This window comes from Hyla sarda, chromosome 10, assembly GCF_029499605.1.
Source record: "Hyla sarda isolate aHylSar1 chromosome 10, aHylSar1.hap1, whole genome shotgun sequence".
Lineage (NCBI taxonomy): Eukaryota > Metazoa > Chordata > Amphibia > Anura > Hylidae > Hyla > Hyla sarda.
In genome coordinates this window covers 122,456,186-122,470,992 of record NC_079198.1, presented here as the reverse complement: position 1 = coordinate 122,470,992, position 14,807 = coordinate 122,456,186, and the positions used below count along the sequence as shown (strand labels likewise).

General features: G+C 42.1%; 1 protein-coding gene across 1 annotated transcript in view; it reads left to right on the top strand.

Moving 5' to 3' along the window:
• Positions 1-14,807, top strand: part of LOC130293183 (uncharacterized) — a 294,563-nt gene that overhangs the window by 150,868 nt on the left and 128,888 nt on the right. The window contains exons 49-51 of the mRNA XM_056541664.1: positions 3,472-3,645; positions 4,453-4,608; positions 11,042-11,162. Of these exons, the coding sequence (XP_056397639.1) occupies positions 3,472-3,645; positions 4,453-4,608; positions 11,042-11,162 (451 nt within the window). The remainder of the gene's footprint in view (positions 1-3,471; positions 3,646-4,452; positions 4,609-11,041; positions 11,163-14,807) is intronic.

Genomic DNA, 14,807 nt, shown 5'->3' with positions numbered 1-14,807 from the left:
GCATATGATACAGATGTACATGTACAGATATGGCCACTGCCAACATGACTGGTGTAGCATTATTCCTTTCCCAAGGCATGCTATACTAACAGACACTCTATTCCTGTACACTGAGCAGATATATACAGTACAGACCAAAAGTTTGGATACACCTTCTCATTCAGAGTTTTCTTTATTTTCATGACTATGAAAATTGTAGATTCACATTGAAGGCATCAACTATGAATTAACATGTGGAATTATAGACATAACAAAAAAGAGTGAAACAACTGAAAATATGTCATATTCTAGGCTCTTCAAAGTAGCCACCTTTTGCTTTGATTACTGCTTTGCACACTCTTGGCATTCTCTTGATGAGCTTCAAGAGGTAGTCACCTGAAATGGTTTTCACTTCACAGGTGTGCTGGTGTGGAGGAGGAGGTGTGATGGTGTGGGGGAGGTGGTGTGCTGGTGTGGGGAGGAGGTGTGCTGGTGTGGGGGAGGAGGTGTGCTGATGTGGAGGAGGAGGTGTGATGGTGTGGGGGAGGAGGTGTGATGGTGTGGGGGAGGAGGTGTGATGGTGTGGAGGAGGTGTGATGGTGTGGGGGAGGAGGTGTGATGGTGTGGAGGAGGAGGAGGTGTGATGGTGTGGGGGAGGAGGTGTGATGGTGTGTGGGGAGGAGGTGTGATGGTGTAGAGGAGGAGGTGTGATGGTGTGGGGGAGGTGGTGTGATGGTGTCGGGGAGGAGGTGTGATGGTGTGGAGGAGGAGGTGTGATGGTGTGGGGGAGGAGGTGTGATGGTGTGTGGGGAGGAGGTGTGATGGTGTGGAGGAGGAGGTGTGATGGTGTGGAGGAGGAGGTGTGATGGTGTGGGGAAGGTGGTGTGATGGTGTGGGGGAGGAGGTGTGCTGGTGTGGGGGAGGAGGTGTGTTGGTGTGGGGGAGGAGGTGTGCTGGTGTGGGGGAGGAGGTGTGATGGTGTGGAGGAGGAGGTGTGATGGTGTGGAGGAGGAGATGTGATGGTGTGGAGGAGGAGGTGTGATGGTGTGTGTGTGTGTGTGGGGGGGGGGGGGGGGGGGCGGGGGGCTTTGCTGGTGACACTGTTAGGGATTTATACAAAATTGAAAGCAAACTGAACCAGCATGGCTGCCACAGCATCTTGCAGCGGCTGCTATTCCATCCGGTTTGCGTTTAGTTGGACCATCATTTATTTTTCAACAGGACAATGACCCCAAACACCTCCAGGCTGTGTAAGGGCTATTTGACCAAGAAGGAGAGTGATGGGGTGCTGCGCCAGATGACCTGGCCTCCACAGTCACCGGACCTGAACCCAATGAAGGCAAAAGGGCCAACAAGTGCTAAGCATCATGGGAACTCCTTCAAGACTGTCGGAAGACCATTTCAGGTGACTACCTCTTGAAGCTCATCAAGAGAATGCCAAGAGTGTGCAAAGCAGTAATCAAAGCAAATGGTGGCTAGAACCTAGAATATGACAGATTTTCACACTTTTTTGTCATTTATATAATTCCACATGTGTTAATTCATAGTTTTGATGTCTTCAGTGTGAATCTACAATTATCATAGTCATGAAAATAAAGAAAACTCTGAATGAGAAGGTGTCCAAACTTTTGGTCTGTACTGTATACGGTACAGTATGCATCGCTGCTTGCTTAAAATTTGCTAAGGCAGGTTTGACATCACTAGGCCCAGCAATTGTATACTGCATTTATTTAGCACCAGCCTCACCACTCACTTCACAGATGCAGTACACATTCCCTGGGCTGGTGTGCTTGGCTCACCAAATGTAGTGAGGGGCGATGAACATAATACTGTGGGCACTGACGCCCACTGTACATTTGCCTGGCCAGGTCGGAGATCACCTTGCCCAGAGAATGCACTGTAGTGAATGGGGATGCACACAGTATAGTGGGCGTATCACCATACTTACACCTGCTTGAATTGCACCTACTGTGGCGTCATGATGCCATGTGGTGACTAAATCTATAATTAGCCAATAACATTTATGAAAATATATTTTTTGTGTCGAATGTCTCCATAGTCTTTTACGTCTATTGTAGAGTTCTTATCAAGATCAGAGTTTATTGCAATGTCGCTTTAGTCATGTCTATTAGCTACCAAAGCATTTCTCTACACCTGTCTACATTTCTCTACACCTGTCTACATTTCTCTACACCTGTCTACATTTCTCTACACCTGTCTACATTTCTCTACACCTGTCTACATTTCTCTGCACCTGTCTACATTTCTCTACACCTGTCTACATTTCTCTGCACCTGTCTACATTTCTCTACACCTGTCTACATTTCTCTACACCTATCTACATTTCTCTACACCTGTCTACATTTCTCTACACCTGTCTACATTTCTCTACGCCTGTCTACATTTCTCTACACCTGTCTACATTTCTCTACACCTGTCTACATTTCTCTACACCTGTCTACATTTCTCTACACCTGTCTACATTTCTCTACACCTGTCTACATTTCTCTACGCCTGTCTACATTTCTCTGCACCTGTCTACATTTCTCTACACCTGTCTACATTTCTCTACACCTGTCTACATTTCTCTGCACCTATCTACATTTCTCTACGCCTGTCTACATTTCTGTACGCCTGTCTACATTTCTCTACTCCTGTCTACATTTCTCTACACCTGTCTACATTTCTCTGCACCTGTCTACATTTCTCTACACCTGTCTACATTTCTCTACACCTGTCTACATTTCTCTACACCTTTCTACATTTCTCTACACCTGTCTACATTTCTCTACACCTGTCTACATTTCTCTACACCTGTCTACATTTCTCTGCACCTATCTACATTTCTCTGCACCTATCTACATTTCTCTAACCTGTCTACATTTCTCTACACCTGTCTACATTTCTCTGCACCTGTCTACATTTCTCTACACCTGTCTACATTTCTCTACACCTGTCTACATTTCTCTACACCTGTCTACATTTCTCTACACCTGTCTACATTTCTCTACACCTGTCTACATTTCTCTACACCTGTCTACATTTCTCTACACCTGTCTACATTTCTCTGCACCTGTCTACATTTCTCTGCACCTGTCTACATTTCTCTACACCTGTCTACATTTCTCTACACCTGTCTACATTTCTCTACACCTGTCTACATTTCTCTGCACCTGTCTACATTTCTCTACACCTGTCTACATTTCTCTGCACCTGTCTACATTTCTCTGCACCTGTCTACATTTCTCTGCACCTGTCTACATTTCTCTGCACCTGTCTACATTTCTCTGCACCTGTATACATTTCTCTACGCCTGTCTACATTTCTCTACACCTATCTACAGGCAGATGAGACCATAAAGCTCTGGTTGGTTTTGCTTTGTATTATGTTATGAGCATTTCTTATGACTGTATTTATTCTCAATGTGCACATCACACAGTGAATAATAGGCCATAATGTGTTTTTAGATTACCTTCCTGAATTTCTTTCCAGGGAAATACTGTGCAGCTCCTGAGCTAGATTCAGAGTCTGGTTTCTGTGACTCTGGGTTTTATTGTTCAGCGGGTTCCTCCGTCCCAAATCCCAGAGATGGGGAAATGGGTGACCTCTGCCCGGCTGGTCACTTCTGTGTTGCAGGAAGTTCTTCACCTTCCCCGTGTCCACCAGGTGAGGAATTTTCTAACAGTCATTGGTGTTTAGGGGTATGTAATTCCCTTACTTACAGAGTGCCTTGTGGTCTCTCCTCCTTTTCTACACTGAAATACAACCTGTGTAGTTCACCCCCCTAGGACTTGTGCTTTCCTCCCTATCTACAGTCTGTGTGATCTGCCTTTCCTGATAACTTGGATGCTCTTCACCCTTTTCACTCTGGGATCTGTGTGTACAACCTCCTACCTCTGCCTTCTGCTATCTCTAATAAGAGGAGTGAACAGAGAACAACAAAGCTAGGAGCAATGTTCTGCAGCACACCCAGCTATGTGAAGAAGTTGCCCACGGTCTGCAGCAATAAAATGGTAGGAAATTTGCAGTGAAGACCATTCATGAAGTTGCTTAATATTGCATTCATTCACAAATAAATAAACAATAAATACAAATCATTACAGAGGTGTCCATAGACCAGTGTTTCCCAACCAGGGTGCCTCCAGCTGTTGCAAAACAATAACTCCTAAAATGCCCTGACAGCCAATGGCATGCTGAGAGTTGTTGGGAAACACCGCCATAGACTTTAAAGAGCATCTGTCACCTAAATTGCACAGTGGTAACTCTCCCCATAAAGATATACATTTCCTTATATACCTTTATTATCCTGTTTAGTGGCCAAAAATAGTTAAAAAGGACTTTGAGTAAGATTATTTTATATTCTTTTGGCAATATTCTATATATACAGTCGTCCTAGAGAGGACAAATCATATAGAATAACAGTAAATTGCAGAGATGAACCTCATGGTGATAACCCTGGTGCTTTGTTTGCAGGGACTTTTTTGGCTGTATCCGGGGCTCAGTCTCCTCAGGACTGTACGCTGTGCACAGCTGGATCTTACTGCTCTCGCTGGGGCAGTGTTGTCCCTGAAGCTGAATGTGCTGCTGGTCGGTTCTGTCCCCTGGGGACAATATATCCACAAAATCCAGGTAGTTACAACAGTAAAATGTTATGGGTTGATAAAAGTGCTTTGGCATACTTTACTATATATCAGTGTTTCCCAACCAGGGCGCCTCCAGATGTTGCAAAACTAGAACTCCCTGCATGCTGGGAATTGTAGTTTTCAACACCTGGAGGCACCTTGGTTAGGAAACACTGCTATATATAATAACCAATCTATATGTGTGTATGTATATATATATATATATATATATATATATATATATGTTTGCGCATAACTTTCAAATGGCTTGAGATCTTTCAATGAAACTTGGTACATGTTACTAATATGTCAACTAAAAGTATAGTAGCGTTAAATCACCCCTAAGCCTCCCCCCCTCCCCCCGTTTGTAAGGGTCTGGGTTTTTGTCTGAAGTCCCATGCAAGGCTATAGGACCTCCGGTTCATCTCCTGATCACATTACTCTTGGGTTGCAGAGATTGCCCGGGACTTTTAAAAATCCCTCCAACTGTCCGGAAGGAAGGTGCAGAGAATAGTTTGTGTGAAGGATGGATTATGAGATTGGGATATGAGGACAAGAGCGTCATTGTTGTTTTCCCTCTCCCACAAAGTTTAGGTAGGAAGTCAAGGCAATGCTTTGTACTAGTATGCTGTTCGTTATCTTAAAGGGGTATTCCAGGAAAAAAAACTATATGTATATATATATATATATATATATATATATATATTTATATATATATATATCAACTGGCTCCAGAAAGTTAAACAGATTTATAAATTACTTCTTTATTAACTACTGGAAGGATTAAGATTTTTTTATAGATCAGTTAACCCCTTCTCTAATAAAAGTAAGAATCACCCCCCTTTTCCCATAAAAAAAAACAAAAAAAAAACTTGTGTAAATAAAAATAATCACATGTGGTATTGCCGTGTGCGGAAAAGTCTGAATTATAAAAATATATGGTAAATTAAACCGCACGGTCAATGGCGTACGCGCAAAAAAATTCCAAAGTCCAGATTAGCTTATTTTTGGTCACTTTTTATATCAGTAAAAAATGAATAAAAAGCGATCAACAAGTCGGATCAATACAAAAATGGTACCGCTAATAAATCCTCATACCACCCCGTACGCGAAAAAATAAAAAAAGTTATAGGGGTCAGAAGATGAGAATTTTAAACATATAAATGCATGTATTTATGATTTTTTTCCCCCAGAAATACGACAAAATCAAACCTATATAAGTAGGGTATCATTTTAATTGTATGGACCTACAGAATAAAGATAAGGTGTCATTTTTAGCAAAAAGATTAGTGAGTAGAAACAGAAGCCCCCAAAAGTTACAAAAGGGTGTTTTTTCTTCAATTTTGTCACACAATGATTTTTTTTATTTCCATTTCGCTGTAGATCTTTGGGTAAAATGACTGACGTCATTACAAAGTAGAATTGGTGGCGCAAAAAATAAGCCATCATATGGATTTTTAGGTGCAAAATTGGAAGGGTTATGATTTTTTTAAAGGTGAGGAGGAAAAAATGAAAGTGGAAAAATAGAAAAAACCCCGGTCATGAAGGGGATAATTTTAGTGATTGGTGGGAGTCTCACCCAGAACCCCACCGATTTAAAAATTTTGATAAACAGTTGGGGAGATTTATCAAAACCTGTGCAGGGGAAAAGTGGTGCAGTTGCCCATAGCAACCAATCAGATCGCTTCTTTTATTTTTAAAAAGCATCTGAAAAATGAAAGAAGCGATCTGATTGGTTGCTATGGCCAACTTTTCCTCTGGACAGGTTTTGATAAATTTCCCCCAATAGTTATATAATGATGAATCTGCCTATCTTGAAATTGTGTCAGCAGGTTCAGGTTACAGATCTTAGCACACATGGCTATAGACCAGTGTTTCTCAACCAGCGTGCCTCCTGCTGTTGTAAAACTACAACTCCCAGCATGCCAGGACAGCCAAAGGCTGTCCGGGCATGCTGGGAGTTGTAGTTTTGCAACAGCAGAAGGCACGCTGGTTGGGAAACACTGCTATAGACTGTATGCCTGCTGTCTTTTCATCTTGTCCCTTGTAGCAAGATAACATGTATATACATGTATATCAGAAGAAGAAATCAGAAATCACACTTTAAAGGGGTATTCGTTGAAAAAATATATTTTTTTTATATATCAACTGGCTCCAAAAAGTTAAACAGATTTGTAAATTACTTCTATTAAAAAAAAAATCTTAAAGGGGTATTCCGGTGAAAACCTTTTTTCTTTTAAATCAACTGGTGGCAGAAAGTTAAACATATTTGTAAATTACCTCTATTAAAAAATCTTAACCCTTCCATTACTTATTAGGTGCTCAATGCTACAGAGGAAATTCCTTTCTTTTTGGAACACTGATGACATCACGAGCACAGTGCCCATTTTAGCAACCATGCATTCAAAGATGTATTCTAAGATGTATTCTAAGATGTATTCTAAGATGTATTCTAAGATGTATTCTAAGATGTATTCTAAGCGCAGCATGGTGGCTCAGTGGTTAGCACTGCTGCCTTGCAGTGCTGGGGATTTGGGTTCAAATTCCACTAAGGACAACAATAAATAAAGTGTTATTATTATTATAATAACGTTAGCAGAGAGAACTGTGTTCGTGATGTCATCAGAGAGCATTCCAAAAAGAAAAGAATTTCCTCTGTAGTATTCAGCAGCTAATAAGTACAGGAAGGATTAAGATTTTTTAATAGAAGTAATTTATAAATATGTTTAACTTTCTGCCACCAGTTGATTTAAAAGAAAAAAGCTTTTCACCGGAGTACCCCTTTAATCCTTCCAGTAATTATCAGCTGCTGAAGTTGAGTTGTTTTCTGTCTGACAACACTGCTCTCTACTGACACCTCTGCCTGTCTCGGGAACTTAACAGAGTAGGAGAGGTTTGCTATGGGGATTTGTTTCTACTCTGGACAGTTCCCGAGACAGGTGTCATCAGAGAGCACTTAGAAAAGAACAACTCAACTTCAGTAGTTCATAAGTACTGAAAGGATTAAGATTTTTTAATAGAAGTTATTTACAAATCTGTTTAACTTTTTGGAGCCAGTTGAGATATAAAAAAAAGTTTTTTTCCTGGATAACCACTTTAACCCCTTCCCGACCTATGACATACCTGTACGTCATGGGTGGCAAGGTGTTCCCGACCCATGACATACAGATACGTCATGGACATTACTGCCGCTACTCGCGGCATCCCGCAGCGCCCGGAAAGATGGTGGCTATCACTGATAGCCAGCCATCTTACCGTGCGACCACGGGGGGTTTCGTCCCCCACCCCCCCCAGCGATCGCTGCTATCAGCTGGTCAAATCTGACTAGCTGATAGCAGCATTTCGCTATCAGAATACTTAGCAGCGCGGTGTGTGAGTCCCGATCACGGGGATCGGGACACACACCGCTCTGCTAAGTGTCCCTGACCCGTCCCCCGGCGTCACTTACCCATCGGAGCAGTGTCCCGAGCGGTCCCGGCGTCCTCCGTGCGGTCCCGGCGGTGCTGCGTCCCGGCGGTGAGTTTCCGGCAGCAGTGCGGCATCTTCATTGGCAGCAGTGAGATCGCCGTAAAGCGATCTCACTGCTGCCTCTGAGACTTTCAAAATTGCAACTCCCAGCATGCCCAGACAGCCTTTGGCTTTCTGGGCATGCTGGGAGTTGTAGTTTTGCAACATCTGGAGGCCCACAGTTTGGAGACCACTGTATAATGGTCTCCAATCTGTGCTCTTCCAGATGTTGCAAAACTACAACTCCCAGCATGCTCAGTCTGTCCAGGCATGCTGGGAGTTGTAGTTCTCTAACATCTGGAAGAGCACAGATTGGAGACCATTATACAGTGGTCTCCAAACTGTGGACCTCCAGATGTTGCAAAACTACAACTCCCAGCATGCCCAGACTGCCCAAGCATGCTGGAAGTTGTAGTTCGGCAACATCTCATCCTTCAGATATTGCCGAACTACAACTTCCAGCATGCCTTGGCAGTCTGGGCATGCTGGGAGTTGTAGTTTTGCAACAACTGGAGGCACACTAGTTGGGAAACATTGTCCGTTTCCTACCTCAGTGCCTCCAGCTGTTGCAATTGTTGCAAAACTATAACTCCCAGCATGCACTGACAGACCATGCATGCTGGGAGTTGTAGTTTTGCAACAGCTGGAGGCACACTGGTTTGGAAACACTAAGTTTGGTTGCAAAACACTTGAAAGTTTATTACTTAACTTAGTGTTTCCAAACCAGTGTTCCTCCAGCTGTTGCAAAACTACAACTCCCAGCATGCACAGACAGCCAAAGGGCATGCTCGGAGTTTGCAACAGCTGGATGTTTGCCCCCTCCCCCCAATGTGAATGTACAGGGTACACTCACATGGGCGGAGGTTTACAGTGAGTGCTGCAAGTTTGAGATGGCGCAAATTTTGCGCTGCAGCTCAAACTTCCAGCGGCAAACTTGCTGTGAACCTCGGCCCATGTGACTGTACCCTAAAAACACTACACTACACTAACACTAACCTAAAATAAAAAGTAAAAAACACTACATATACACATACCCCTACACAGCCCCCCTCCCCCCCAAAAATGAAAAACGTCTGGTACGCTACTGTTTCCAAAACGGAGCCTCCAGCTGTTGCAAAATAATAACTCCCAGTATTGCCGGACAGCCATTGACTGTCCAGGCATGCTGGGAGTTTTGCAACAGCTGGAGGCACCCTGTTTGGGAATCACTGGCGTAGAATACCCCTATGTCCACCCCTATGCAAATCCCTAATTCAGGCCTCAAATGCGCATGGCGCTCTCTCACTTTGGAGCCCTGTCGTATTTCAGGGCAACAGTTTTGGGACACATATGGGGTATCGCTGTACTCGGGAGAAATTGCCTTACAAATTTTGGGGGGCTTTTTCTTCTTTAACCCCTTATGAAAAGGTGAAGTTGGGGTCTACACCAGCATGTTAGTGTAAAAAAATAAATTTTTTACACTGACATGCTGGTGTTGCCCTATACTTTTCATTTTCACAAGAGGTAAAAGGGAATAAAGACCCTCTAAATTTGTAACGCAATTTCTCCTGAGTACGGAGATACCCCATATGTGGACGCAAAGTGCTCTGGGGGCGCACAACAAGGCCCAGAAGGGAGAGTGCACCATGTACATTTGAGGCGATTTGCACAGGGGTGGCTGATTGTTACAGCAGTTCTGACAAACGCAAAACAATAAATATCCACATGTGACCCCATTTTGGAAACTACACCCCTCACGGAATGTAATAAGGGGTGCAGTGAGCATTTACACCCCACTGGTGTATGACAGATTTTTGGAACAGTGGTCTGTGAAAATGAAAAATAAAATTTTTGATTTGCACAGTCCACTGTTTCAAATATCTGTCAAACGCCAGTGGGGTGTAAATGCTCACTGCACCCCTTATTAAATTCCATGAGGGGTATAGTTTCCAAAATGGGGTCACATGTGGGGGGGTCCACTGTTCTGGCACCATAGGGGCTTCCTAAATGGGACATGCCCCCCAAAAACCCTTTCAGAAAAACTCACTCTCCAAAATCCCATTGTCGCTCCTTCCCTTCTGAGCCCTCTACTGCGCCCGCTGAACACTTTACATACGCATATGAGGTATTTCCTTACTCAAGAGAAATTGGGTTACCAATTTTAGGGTGATTTCTCTCCTTTTACCCCTTGTAAAAATTCAAAAATTGGGTCTACAAGAAAATGCGAGTGTAAAAAATGAAGATTTAGAATTTTCTCCTTCACTTTGCTGCTATTCCTGTGAAACACCTAAAGGGTTAAAACACTTACTGAATGTCATTTTGAATACTTTGGGGGGTGCAGTTTTTATAATGGGGTCATTTATGGGGTATTTCTAATATGAAGATCCTTAAAATCCACTTCCAACCTGAACTGGGCCCTGAAAAATTACGATTTTGAAAATCTTGAGAAAAATTGGAAAGTTGCTGCGGAACTTTGAAGCCCTCTGGTGTCTTCCAAAAGTAAAAACTTGTCAATTTTTTAATGCAAACACAAAGTAGACATATTGTATATGTGAATCAATATGTAATTTATTTGGAATATCCATTTTCCTTTCAAGCAGAGACTTTCAAAGTTAGAAAAATGCAAAATTTTCAAAATTTTCATGAAATTTTTAGATTTTTTACCAAGAAAGGATACAAATATCAGTGAAATTTTACCGATAACATAAAGTAGAATATGTCACGAAAAAACAATCTCGGAATCAGAATGATAAGCAAAAGCATTCCAAAGTTATTAATGTTTAAAGTGACAGTGGTCAGATTTTCAAAAAATGCCCAGGTCATGAAGGTGAAAATGGGCTGGGTCATGAAGGGGTTAAGTGATTATAGATTCTGTGAAATTCTCTTTGCTCTACACTAAATTCGAAGGATTTTTGTCACTAATTCCTAATCTTTTCCTGACGTCTTTCTTTCAGAATACGTGTGTCCTATTGGCCACCACTGCCCTCCTGGAAGCTCCGAGCCTCTATCCTGTCCTATGGGCCAATTCCAGGATAAGATCGGTCAAAGCCAATGTGAGGTCTGCCCGGCAGGAAAGTAAGTCCATGTATGGTTTGGTTTCTGCTGGATGAGACAATGGCAGATATTCATCTTGGTCTGAATGACTGGTAGAGTCACCCACTGGCCATGCCCCCCTGTTGCCTCGGCGCATCAAAAACCTAGAGGGGCTATAAAGTTAGTGTAGTTCCTAATATAGTGTCTGTACCAGTGTTTGATGGATGGTCTTGCAATTCTAAAGGGGTACTCCGCTGGAAAAAATAAAAATTTAAATCAACTGGTGCCAGAAAGTTAAACAGATTTGTAAATTACTTCTATAAAAAAAAAAAGGAAGAGTATGTGCAGCTCACAATTATAAAACCTACCGAGGACAAATGGGTAATGCACCTATACCTATGGTGCCAATGTTAAAGACAAAAATACCCAAACCTCAAGGAAGGTATAGTACATGTAATAATTTAAACTATAATTAAAGGACCAAGAATCGTGCTTCAATTATAATAAGGTATATAATTTTATTAAAAATAGTAATATAATAGGCTGATAAATATTCCACCTCACAAGGGGCCCCTTGCGAGAGGGAGATAAATTTACCTAAAATATAAATGGACTGACACTGGTAAATGAAGACTGTTTTCTATCACAGAATGCACTAAATATATACTGATATGTACTGAAACAGTTAAAGACACTTAGTTGCTGGATGGTATCCTTAAAATCAGTCTTTTTCACTGCAAAAGGGGGTTGGATGCAAAAATATATGCAGTATGCAACAATGTAACAAGTTCCTCTTAGTAGATGAAAGTGTAACAATATTTAGTGTGTTACAATTAGTGTTCGCCGTTGCTAGTTTCTCAGTGTCTTTATATCAGGACAGATAGCTGGCAGTTTTGCAGTACATTGCCGGTCCTTAGAGCGTGGATCTGCCGTGGAGCTGGATGAATAAAGCACTGAGATGGTCACTGCAGGTGGACTACCTCCGGGTGGCAGGCATCGGGGATGGATAATTGTAGAGGTGTCACTGACTGATGGAATGTCCCGCCGTAGAGGTCAGGTCTGCAACAGACCGGGAATGGATGTCTCTACCTCGTGAGAGTGGCGTGTGACGTCAGTGCCGGCACCTGCAGGATGTGCTTGGATTGCCCCGGCTCGTTGCAAGTACACTCTGGACTGGAAGTCCGCTATGGACTGGGGCGGCAGGATCGTCTCCGGACCGGACCAGTAGGATCACAATAGAGAATCCAGGTAGATTTACAGCATAGAAATTAAAATTTGTAATGCCGAGTGCAGTCTTAGTGATAGTCTACAACTGACTAGACGCGTTTCAGGGTGTATAGGTAGACCCTTTCTTCAGTAGTCATAATTTCAACTGGACATGGCCGCCATTTTATAGAAGCATTGATCCAATCAAATAATTACAGATATAAAATATAGAACAAGGTCTGGATCACACATTTACATATATAAAACAAGGTCTGGATCACACATTTACATATATAAAACAAGGTCTGGATTGGAAAAATAGGTCGCAGGGAAAGCAAGAAGCAAAAACTAATGTGAACAAGGAACAAAACCTTGCGTTAAGGTCTCGCAATTTAAATCGCAATATAGCATCTCCAAATGTGAACCATAACGTAAATATACATGTTCTTAGTAGTAAGCCTAAAATTGTGACAGGTGTATCTAGAAATCAATCTAGGTAGAATGGTATTCACACCACCTATGGTTGTAATTTCCATTTTATGAATATACCAACGGTATTTTGAAATATCTGAACTCAATAAAATGAATAGGATTTTTGACTTGGATATATGAAAAAAAAAAAAACAGTAGAATACTAATTATAAAAAATATTTAGAATATCTAAAATAATTAGGATTAAAATATAGATTTGTAAATTACTTCTATTAAAAACTCTTAATCCTTCCAGTACTTATCAGCTGCTGTATGATTCACAGGAAGTTCTTTTCTTTTTGAATTTTCTTTCTGCCTGACCACAGTGCTCTCTGCTGACACCTCTGTCCATTTCAGAAACTGTCCAGAGGAGGATAGGTTTTCTATTGGGATTTGCTCCTACTCTGAGTAGTTCCTAAAATGGACAGAGGTGTCAGCAGAGAGTATTGTGGTCAGGCAGAAAGGAAATTCAAACAGAAAAGAACTGGAAGGATTAAGATTTTTTAATAGAAGTAATTTACAAATCTGTTTAACTCTTTGGCACCAGTTGATAAAAAAAAATTTTTCCAGTGGAGTTCCCCTTTACATTCCATTTTCCAGTGGAGTACCCCTTTAAGTGATCTTTGCCCCAATGTTTATTTTTGGCCCCATACAAAATGAGTGTTGTCTCTGGCTTTTCCCAGGTTGCATTGCAGCCTGAGACATCATATTACTAGTCAAGTGTTGAAAGGAAGCATGTCTGTGCTTCAATGGGTGGAGCGACCACTGAGGTGGGGGGAAAGATCATTCTCCACAGGGCTGCAGGGAATTGTAGTTTCAAGCACAGCATGCATAGAAGGGAGCCTAGCTGTGCTGCAGTGGGTGGGGTGGCTGATGGGTGGAAGGGACATAAGTCAACTACCACCTAGAAACAAGGGATCCTGGGAATTGTAGTTAAAGGGAGGGCACAGAAGCAGGAAATAGCCATTTCACACAAACAAGCAAGCAGAATGATGGGGGACACAGTAAATGGCTTTTAACCACAAACACAAGCACAGATCCTTGGTAAGCATGTATATTACTGGCTGACAGGTAATAAGCAAAGTCACCTTATATTGGGTAACTCCTTTAATAATAATCCCCTCAGCCATTATTTCCATTATAATAGAATCCTTAAAGACATTGCTGGACAACAACTGAGCCCACTGATTTATAGTGGTGTCTGTTGTTTATAGTGATGCATGTTGCACTATTCTTCCCATCAAATCTGACTGAACTATTGACTGAGACCCTGGAGCCGGTGACAATAGTGTGAACTCGTACCCAACCATCATATGTGCAAAAATGTTTAAAGTGGTAAAGATTAAAATCAACATGTAGGTCAAAAGTTGAGTTTAGAAGCTCCATTCCAACTAGAGGAAGTGTTCCAACAAATACATAAATTAAAACTAGCTAAATCTCCAGGGCCGGATGGTTTAATAGGCGAAATTTACAAAACACAAGCAATAAGGCTAGCACCAGTGGTTACAGAGCTTTGCAATGAAATTTTTAATAAAGGTATAGTGCTGAAAGAGATGCTGGAGGCCCAGATTATATTAATCCCAAAGGAGGGGAAAGATCCCACGATCACATCCAATTTTAGACCCATATCGCTGCTGAATGAAGATATAAAAATATACGCTAAATTATTAGCAGCGAGATTGAGTCCACTATTACCAGAACTGATTCATGTAGATCAAGTGGGTTTTGTTAAAGGCAGACAATCATCAGATGGGACCCGTCGCATGCTGGACCTCATGGACTGGGTGGGTCGCGGTCGGATGCCTTCTCTCCTGCTGGGTCTGGACGCAGAGAAGGCATTCGACCGCATTCATTGGGGCTATCTGTGTTCGGTAATGGAGAGGTTTGGATTGTCACCAGCGGTTATTGGGGCAATCATGGCCTTGTACACTGTTCCCAGTGCAAGGGTGTGAACAGAGGGGGCAACCTCTAGAACCTTCTTTATTTCTAATGGTACAAGGCAGGGTTGCC